Source organism: Hesperophylax consimilis, chromosome 10 (genome assembly GCF_061612785.1).
Source record: "Hesperophylax consimilis isolate HC1 chromosome 10, BYU_Hcon_1.0, whole genome shotgun sequence".
NCBI classification, from domain to species: domain Eukaryota; kingdom Metazoa; phylum Arthropoda; class Insecta; order Trichoptera; family Limnephilidae; genus Hesperophylax; species Hesperophylax consimilis.
Window position 1 is genome coordinate 5,899,752 of NC_142845.1, and position 11,028 is coordinate 5,910,779.

The following is an 11,028-nucleotide window of genomic DNA, read 5'->3' on the forward strand; positions in this document are numbered from 1 at the left end:
AATCCCATTAAAAAAATACCAAAATTACAGGGGAGGCAGATATATCCAATTACAAGTCTCGCGTTTGGATATTGTTACAAAATACAAAGAGAACACCGAGCGCCGGTAAAAAAGGACCAGACAGTCGGAAAGAAATATTTCAAGAAATCTTTTTCAAAGAATGGAGGGCGTTCGCTGGTATCATAAAAAATGAATGCATCAGTTTGAAAACAATGGCTCATAAAAATAATAAGATTGTAAAACAAAATTTGAACATGTTTAAAAAAATCATTTTGTAAATTGTTTGCATTTAGTTCGAACAAACGGAATCGAGAACAATACCTGATCATAGTACCTACTTGTTTTAAATGATTGTTCAAATAATCGCCAGTCATTCGAAAGAAAATGCTACTAGAAGAAATTAACTAAATTAATAATGCAGAAATCTATTTTTTTTAAATGTGAATACTGCACAAGAGTCCCAACTACTGGAGCCAATGAAACTATGGCATCTCCAATTGTGGTATGTTGTTAGGCTGAAGGTAGTGGGTGAGGAGATGTAAAGAGGAATGCGGGGGAGTACACAAGGGCGATACTGTGATACACCGTGGATATATGTATATTGTGTAATTGTGAAATTACTCAAATTAATCAGGAAGGTGGGGGAGCACCTGGCTATTCAGATATGGTCACCAAACACGGCTAAAGCCATTTCAGGCAACGTTTCAATTTTGAAAGTATCTTCCACTGCAGCAGTAAAAACTATCTACCGTGGGTTCTGGCGTTATGAAATTTGCAGACATCTATAGTCCGGAATTAAAAGAACAACTATAGTTCAGTTCAGTTTACTAAATGCGTATAGGAGAAAATTAAATCAAATTGTTAATTATTTACACTCTCCCCCTGCTGTGTGTAAGATATTTAAGATATCTCAGTTATTTTCATTCATGTGTTTTTATGTTTTTCTGTTTATTTAGGTTTTTTTTACGTCACGTGAATTTTATGTGGAAACTTCACTGGTTAATGCAACATGTAAAATGTAATTATTTATATAAAATTGTAAAACTGTTTGTTTCCCCAATACACTGACATAAAAATAAACAATCAACACAACAATTTCCTGCAAACAAAGAAATTTTGTATTATGAGCAAAATATCCGTTTGACATAATATACAATAAATTTCCATTGTTCTATTCATGTTTTTCAAATAAAATATCTGGCTAAGTCGGGTAGAAAAACAAGTAAAAATAATAATACGATTTTATTTGAAGAATAGAAAAACGTGCCTGCTTCATAATCTTATGTGGAGGACTTCTTAAATTGAATACGGAGGTTGACATTAAGAATCTAGTTAACAAGAGGAGACGGTAAGAAAATAAGCGAGGTGACATGGGAAGTCGTTAGGATGAATTGTTCCGCCGCTACCAGTCCGCTGAGGACTTTTAAAATAGACAGAAGAAACTTGTGTATTGTGTATACAGATTTAAAGAAGCCAGATAAAAATAATCTGTTGGGTCCATTGCAAGCAGCATCCTGTTGATTTTAAATATTTGAGGTGCTCATAATCTAACGAGCCTAAAATACACCACGTTTTAATCTCTAACAGTACTTAAATACTTAGGGCCTTACAAACAAACGTGTTTCAAATTTTACACAGCTGATAAACTACGATTAATGTATGGTAAATGATTGTTTATCAGTTGTGTAAATCTTAAAACAGTTTATTAATTATTATACATTATTATTATTTATTATTATTATACTACACATATTATTGTTAATTTTACTCTTATTACTATCACGCGACAATAAAAAATTAAATTAACATTACTAGATATTTAACATTAATTTGTTTTTTTTTTTTCCTTTCTATAGAAGCGAACGCTTGTGTTTTGAAGAGGAGTGAACATTATGAGTTAGCATGATTAGGTAGGCTTAAGAATTTATTTATTTTATACAAATTTCAAAGATAATCAATCATTACGGAGGAAAGTAATTGATTTTTTTACATTGAACTGTTTTTTTAAATTGATTCTATAAAAAAAATCACAAATCCCGGAATAAAACAGTAGATTTGTATAAAAAAACATACATTCCATACACCCCCAGACATTCATCTTTTCACTACAATTATAATGCGGTTGCAGGCTAAAATTAAAAAAATCAAATCAAAATAAAAAAAAAAAAAAAAAAAAAAGGACTTAACTCCTTATCTAAAATATTAAAATCCACAGTTCCGAACCCCTGCAACTACAGGAAGGTAGCGAGAGGTACCTAATGTACATAGGTACTCGACTCGTACCACAGCGCTTCGGCAGTTTGGCACTGTATGAGTGGTTTGGTATATTTATGGGCACTGTGATTAAATGTACTCGTGTTATTGAGGTTATTATTGCAATTTTGGAAACATATGATCACCTTACTTATTTTTTCTTTGTTGTATATATTTTAAATTATGTATGTATTCTTTCTCATCTTAAATATTTGATAGAACATATCTCACTGTACCTTTTTACTATTTCCTTGTTAAAAATATTATGAACTGAATATACAATTTGGCTGTCCTGAAACGGGTATCATTCCCAGTTGGACAGACAAAGGATCATTTTGAAATGTATTGTAATATATATGTACATCTATGAATAAATAAATAAATAAATAAATAAATAAAAATAAATAGATTACACACCTTTGCTAACTCTTATGCTATGTTAGCTGATATTTTTAATAGTATTAATATACTAATTAAACATTTCAGCAGTGCATATTTTAACGAGGTCACTGCAAAACAGGTTATTTGTTTCTGTTTCTTCATTTTCTTTCACCAACTTTGTACAAATATATATTCTTTTTTCTCGTTTGCTTGTAACTATCATGCATGTAAATGGCACTTGAGCCGTTAATCTATATATCTATCTATAAAAATAAAGATGTAAATATTCGTCTGGTTGCTTTGAAATTTAACACAACGTTGCATTCGAATACGCGTGTGTTTTTACACTTATAAAGATGTTACCTATGACAGGTAAAAACATATATTTTTTAAAAAGAAGCGTAATTTGTTGAAAAAAATGTTTTTTTTTTTTTAATTTTAAGTTAATTTACAAAAATTTAAGCGCCATCTGTTGGACGTTAAAGCAACACGCGCTATTGTTTCTTCATCTGCATACTGAGCCACAGCGACGCGTGGCGGGGTGTAAGCTAGTTCTAAATACATAAATAACCGTAAATTTTCCAAAACTACAGAGAACTGAAATAATTTTTTTTTTCGAAATCCATTATAGTCGCGACATTGAATGAAAACGAATGGACTTGAATGTTTCATTTTTAAACTTGTGAAATAGGGAGCATCATAGGATGTGAAAAGAAAACAATTTAATTTAAATCGGTTGTTATACGAGTATAAAAGAGTAATTAATTACTCGTGGTAGACATATTTTCACCATCCATTACTTTTTAGCTTCCTGGTATAAACATTTCGCAGTTTAATTGCTAGTTATGCTATGCTTCAGCTTTACAAACATTTCAGTGTTGTGTAAATTGTATATACATCAAACAGTTAAATGCTTTCACCAGGCCATCATCTGGCATGATGTATGTTGAGCTTTGATTGATCAAGTAAGTCCACTGTACTCTCCAGTTATAGCTTCAGAAATCAACGTGGATTTGTTCGGATCAACCTGACCGTGAATTTACATATCCAGGATACATTGGCACGTGAAGGAAATCATGCACTTGAATTATTGTTGCATCGTGCAAGGACAAAGGATGCATTTACAGTGTGCAACGATGCAGTTTACCTATACGTATTTGATTTAAAACAGTCGTTGGGTCAATGGCCAAAGAATCTGCGCCAGGAATCCGAAATATTAAACGCATCATTTGTTATACATTATTTATTTTTGATACATTAAAAAGGGGTTTTTGTATTGTCATTTGAAAATGCAAAATCTGACATTATTACGAAGAAATTCAACACTATTTCTCATTAAACTTTCAAGGGTGGGTATACATAATTTTAATTTTGAATAATTTAATAAAATAACTTTGTTTGGACATTTGAACTTTGTTAGTTTTTACAGATACATGAATATTTCAAAGCTCCATCATGGCACATGGTGTAAAAGCTTTGCACATTTCATGTCACAAGAGCTCACGGTTCGAGAGATTTCTCTGCTTCTCACACACACGGTGCTTTATAGTAAAGATTTCTAGAAAACGTGTCATAAATTTATATCAGGACAAATGTTCTCATTTTGTAGATTGTATCGAGATTCTGACCAGCAATACGTCATTTTACCCCTTCTTACAAACGTGATTCTACTTAAAAAAAACTACATATTAAAGTAGGTAGGTACCTACTGCTAAAGGGGTCGTGACAGACAATGTTGCCAATCTAAAAAATACAATGATTCATCGTGACAGAAGCGGTAAATATTAAATATAAAGTACCTATCCCGATGGGAATTGGAAGGGTTGGTCGGAGGGTATCAACTATTATTACACAATATAATATATGGTAATCCCTATGCATACGGGGGTTATTATTTATTAGAAACTTGTGACTAACACGCCTAGCATAGGGTTGAATACACTCATCAATTTCCATATTGTGTTTTTAAATTACGTATGGGACCGCAAACACAACGTTTTTGTTAGCCTAAAACAAGAACACATTACGATGTTGCAAGGATATAAAGAATAGTTTTAATCCATTGCATAATACACAACAAATTGTATGATTTAAAAAAAGGGTTTTAGAGACAATATTTAATGGATACGGAGATACATAATATTACGAATTAAAAATATATAGTGAAAATTAAAAAAATTGAAGTGAAAGTAAAGAAAAATACAACCCGTAAAAAACAAAGTTTTTAAACTATAATACATCTAATTAGAGATGTACTTAAAAATACGTTTTTTTTATTGACTGAACTTTCCTCCCTAGGGACTAGAGTCAACCGCGCCAAATCCTGATTAAGTAAGAGATAGCCACCAAACGTTGATAGAATGCATTGTCATCGACAACGAGTCTATCTGCCGGGTGTCCTCTCTATCGGATATCTGGAATATCGGATTGAATTGATTCATTCATTCATTCAAAATCGAAATTCAAATAGATTAACAAAAACTAATGGTACTAGAACCAATTCAAAATGTCAGGAAATGTCCCTCGATAAATCCGTTTATTTTTATTATAAAGTAAGTTCACAAAAGCCCTTAGTAGGCACTTAACGGATTGGTTGTTCGAAAGGGTTCTCGATTGAACTGGCCTTTTTTAATTCAATGAAAGGGAACAGTGCACAACTCTATGATCATAAATTTTGCAGAAAACAAAACATTTCCAATATTTTTATTTATTTATTTTTATTGTGCTTGAGAAACGAAGAGGAATGTTTAAAATAATGGACATTTAAGGAATCTTTAAAACTAAACAAACTATAGGTTTTTACAGCTTGTCATGCTGAGTGACCAAAATTTTAATAAAACGTGCGTAAACTTAGGTTCAATTCGAAAATGGTCCAAGACCAAAAATAAGATTTTTTTATTAAAACCTAGTGTTTCCAACCTCCAAACTTACCATAGTAACAAAGATTTACACCATTTTAACATTTTATATATATGCACTTATATGTTGTCGTTCTTCGAGTATTTGGTAAAAAAATATTTTTAGTAATAAAATAAACGTTGATGGAGTTGGGGTGTGGTGTTGGAGCAGTCCCCCTAAATTATACTTGAAAAGTTTGTCAATTTCTTATTGTTTTTATACTTCTTTTTAAGATCATATTATTATGTATGATACATTTACAATCAAAACTAAATTCTGGTAAATATTGCTGTGAAGAATGGAAGGGAATTTTTGTGGCACTTGTGAAATTCATCCATTTACGGAAGTTTAGGCCAATGGCACATAGGGCCGGTATTTCAGTACCTACTCAGGAATATGTCAACTTATATTATTAATTCCCGACAGTCAACCCTTAGGTCAGCAACGTCATCAGCTATCGGAAGGTTGAAGGAACCAAAGCGCACACCAGATACTAAGTTCGGTGAGCGTGCTTTTGCCGTGTCAGGACCTAAAGCCTGGAATGGACTGCCACATGATTTGAGAATGATCGCAGACTCGACAGAATTTAGGTCTAAACTTAAAAAGCACCTTTTCAGACAGTCATATCCATAATTTCAGAAACCTCCACTTTCACAGTTGACGGCAATTTAAATTTAAATTTAAATTAACAAAATGTAAAAAATACTAAAAATAAAATAAAATAATAATTAAAAATAAATAAATAAAGATGATAACAACTAACAATTTTTAGGCTTTTAAGACAGTTAAAATACATTTAAATTAAAATAAAAACTATAGCAGACTTAAGATCATGCGACGACCAGTGTTTTTTTTGATATAGTGTCCTCTGCGTGCAGTTCTATCTTTTATAAGCATAAACTTTTTAATATAAGTGTGTTTGTTGGAAGTGACTTGCCAGGTAAGTATGTTTTGGTATCTTTTCTAAATAACAAATGTAGATCCTAGGAAATAAATTGTACAGCGCCCTTGAGGTGATTTTTCACAAAAACGGCGCTCTACAAATTATCCAATTATTATTATTATTTGTTAGGGCTCCTAACAGAGAGCAACGTGACATAATATTTATCTTTCGAACCAAGCTTAAAAAGCAAATGAAATTCCGGGCAATTGTACCAATCTAATTAAATTTATTTTTAAAAGAATGTACCTATGAAGGTACGCAACCATATACGAGTACATATTAATATTTTGGCTGTTTGATCTTCTCCAAATAGTATAAAACAAAGCGCTATTTGCGTCTGTCTGTTTGTGCGCTTAGTTCTTCTAAACTACGCAACGGATTCTAAACTATCGTTTAGAAAATTTCTTCCAGTTAGTTTTATTTATTTTTATTTTATTTTGTACATGTGGTTTTTGGTGATATTTCACCCTCCAGGGATGACCCTGTGTTATGGCAGGTGAATTTTACAGTTTGCTGACATAGAATCCATACATTACTATAATATAAAAAAGAAAAATGATGTATAGCTAGTTTGGGTTGCAAGAAGAGGATGGAGAAGTTAGAGAATTATAAAAAGATGAAAAATTTGAGAAATTATTAGTAAATAGATCACACTAATTAATTATGTATATACTGTACCGGTAAGTTAGGGAATGAGGATATATTATTTTTTGTCTGAAAGGTGATTAAATTGATAGAGTGTAGAATGAATTGTAGTAGTTGTAATGTATTCCGTGTGTTAGGATCCATTTCGTAATTTGTATTTTAAAGGAATGGGGTTGACTCACGGTTTTTAGGTTTTCAGGGTTAAAGTTAAAGATTTAAGGAGCTAGGAAGAAAAATGGTCTTTGAGCTGACGTGGTATGTAGTGAAGGTACTTTGTAGTAGCGTTGGTTATTGTTCTGGTGGTGTAGTTGTGTTGTAAGACTTGTAAGAGAGTTTTGTTTTTATATTTGAACAGGAAATGTACTAGCGAAAATTTTAGATGGAGTTGTCGTATGTTTAAGACCTTATACTCTATGAGGAGTCGAGTGGAGGGGTATCTTGTCAGTCGCTTGTTAATGACACGTATTACCGTTTTTTGGGCTTTTAGAAGAGGTTCAATGGTAGATTGTGCACAACCACCCCAGATTACAATGCCGTAAGCTAGTGGGGATTGGCAGAGAGCGTAGTATACAGTTTTAAGAATTTAGGTAGTAAGGATATTTCTTAGATTTCAAATAAATATAATACATGTATATTAATAATATTTGGCTAATTTATATAGCGCTGTTTTCGTGAGAAATCACCTCAAGGGCCTTATATTTATAGAAAGTCGATGTTTTGTAATCAAGTCGTAAACAAAATATTTTCGGGCGCTTGCTTTGCGAACGCTGGCTAAATCTTTGAGATACATTAAAATAATGTACTGCGGAATTGTATGGCCTACAGAAAAGTCCGCGATCATAGACATATGAATATTAGTAGACCTGCCCTAAGTGATTAAAAGCGTATTATCCCCACTCCCCATACCGGTTCCATTGGAGCCGGCTGGGCTCGCGTATGGCCTCAAGTGAAATTTGAAAACGTGACGTCATCATTCTTGTGCGAACTATGGTCGAGGCATCATCGGTTCATTTTACGAAATAACACGGCAAAATGTTGACTTGTGATATGAAAACTTGTAAAAATATATGTGAAAAAGAGAATAAACCCAATTGTCGTATTACATTCCATAAGTAAGCATTATTTTACTTTATTTTAAGCTTATTCACACCGTATTATATGGATCAGTTTTAGAAACATATACTATCACATCACAATGTAGCGATTCTCAAGTGTGCTCATCGTTGTTTACTGGGGTAAGTAAATTATGAAACATTTGTAAAAGTGTCTTAACTAAATACTCTGAAACTAACTACGACTCTGCAAACAGAAGAAATTTACTTTGCCGAATTTGGACTTCGCAAATTAGTTCATAACGTGACGAGTAATTTGCGCTCCCATGTAAAAATGTCTATTCATTCAAAAGCAGATTTTACTTTTAAGAAGTAAATGGTGATATTATAATGCGAGATGCCTATTTACTGTCAGATTGATTTATTGACGAATCACAGTCAGTCTTACGCCCTTCGTTCTTCAACAGTTGATTTTACCCCTCGCCATTATCTTCTCGTCTATTAATTCCTATGTCTGTGTCCGCGATGGTAAATGTCTACCTCATAAGAATAAACCCCAGCAACGCCGGGTACACGTCAGCTAGTAGCAAATAAAACTTATCCGAGTCCGTCATCTGCTACAAAATAAAACTTATCCGAGTCCGTCATCTGCTACAAAATAAAACTTATCCGAGTCCGTCATCTGCTACAAAATAAAACTTATCCGAGTCCGTCATCTGCTACAAAATAAAACTTATCCGAGTCCGTCATCTGCTACAAAATTGAATGGACAACAAGGAAAATTTTACAAGGAAAATTTATAGCACTCTCGACATTATTCATTTAGAGCATTAACAATGGCACATAGAAACTAATTTAATTCTGTTTTTCTGTGTATACAACTGTGATTTATTTGTATATAGTTTGGTAGCAAATAACATCAAAATTTAATAGTTGATATTTTACAATGGCCTTTGCGGCACCAGTGACAATGGCACTATGTGTATGTAAAACTGTGCTTTATATTTATTTTGGCAGTTAACTAAAGACTGACAACAAATAATACCCAAACGGTATCCGTTGTCCATTACAACAATGAATAGATCTTTTATAAGAATGTAACAAATGAATATTATGGTAGATAAACAAGAGAATGGAACATATTGCTTCAATGAAAATTTTGTAAATTTGTAATACAGTAACATACGGCTCACATAAATATTATATTTTGGTGGTAGTTCACCATACTCTTGATAGCATATCCATAGAATATTTACATTATGTTTTGGTGATAGTTCACCATACTCTTGATAACATATCCATAGAATATTTACATTATGTTTTGGTGATAGTTCACCATACTCTTGATAGCATATCCATAGAATATGTACATTATGTTTTGGTGGTAGTTCACCATACTCTTGATAGCATATCCATAGAATATGTACATTATGTTTTGGTGGTAGTTCACCATACTCTTGATAGCATATCCATAGAATATGTACATTATGTTTTGGTGGTAGTTCATACTCTTGATAACATATCCATAGAATATTTACATTATGTTTTGGTAAATATACGTTATCCTACGGATAAGCTGTCAAGAGGATGGTGAAATACCCCTATATCGGTAAAGGAAATATTCCCAGTTCTAGTTACCAGCGACCCTAGACTGTAATCTGTTAAATTTTATGGAATACCTCTTATATTGTCTAATATTTATACGATAGTTGAATGGAAAACATTTAACGGGGTTTTAAACCATACAGATATAAAAGATAATTATAATTACACGAGCATGCTAAAATATCAGGAACTAGAAAAATGGCCTCGATGTATGACTAGCACTGCATTGCGTTATATCCTTGATAAGAAAAAGTAATTTGGCAAGGATGACCTAAAATAAAAGTTTGGCCCTCACACTAATTTTCATAATATAAATGTAGTTCAAAGCACTTTGAAATTTTGAATAGAGCAGAAAACTTATAGCATTTTGTGACATTATTATTATTTGAAGAGTAAATGGATAAAATTTCCAAAGTGTTTACAATATATTATTGTCAGCTATCGTTTTTATAAGAGTGCAGTTTGCAAAAATGTATGACTGAAAATAATCTCGGCATTGATATTTTTCTACTAGAAGAAAGCATAACGATTATATTACAAGTTTTTATTGAGAAACTTAAAATAATTGCAGCGGTGGCATCGGCGTTACCAAGAGAGGACAGATTTCGAGGAAGTGATCATATAACAATACATTATAAAGTGAAGGGAAAATAATTACATTCATAATTTTGAAATATGTGTTGGGGAGTCTATGGAGGTAACCGACGGTTTTCTATATACATTTATGGAATCGGGGAACAAGAAATCACAAATTTAAGGTTATGTATATTTTTTGACTTACCCGCCAAAGTAAATCTGTCCATGTAATTTATAAGATTTATAAAGCACAGGATCGCCACTGTCGTGATTTTTCTCCATTTTGCGTAATTTTCGGGTTCAATTTCTACAGAATTACTCGGTATCAACGCAGTATCCGAATCATCACTGTGATTTGACAACTGTTGGCGGTTGTGAGAAGATGCACTCGTTTCCATTTTAACAGAAACTTCAACTTTCAAAAATGATCATTAACAACTTTGACGCAAGCACTTCAAAAACGTTCCACTGAAATTTTTACACGTCGTGAAATTCAAAACTGCGATTGTTGAACGTTGACGCCTACCGGCAACTTTCGACTCCGCGAGAGGGACAAATTGGAAAAGGCTGGCTTGCGGCAATGCGGCGTACGTTAGCTCGCGAACAAACACCACTCGAACTTGTACTTGGAAATAAATTGAAACTTGAGTCGAAACGAATCGGTAACGTTCCCGC

The 11,028-nt window shown here is 32.7% G+C and overlaps 1 protein-coding gene across 3 annotated transcripts in view; it reads right to left on the bottom strand.

Annotated features, from left to right (window-relative positions):
- spin (lysolipid transporter protein spinster) overlaps window positions 1-11,028 on the bottom strand; it is an 87,722-nt gene extending 76,694 nt beyond the window's left edge. For all 3 annotated transcript variants that reach the window (XM_089636535.1, XM_089636534.1, XM_089636536.1), the window contains exon 1: window positions 10,559-11,028. In XM_089636535.1, the coding sequence (XP_089492661.1) occupies window positions 10,559-10,751 (193 nt within the window). In that variant the 5' untranslated portion in view covers window positions 10,752-11,028. The remainder of the gene's footprint in view (window positions 1-10,558) is intronic.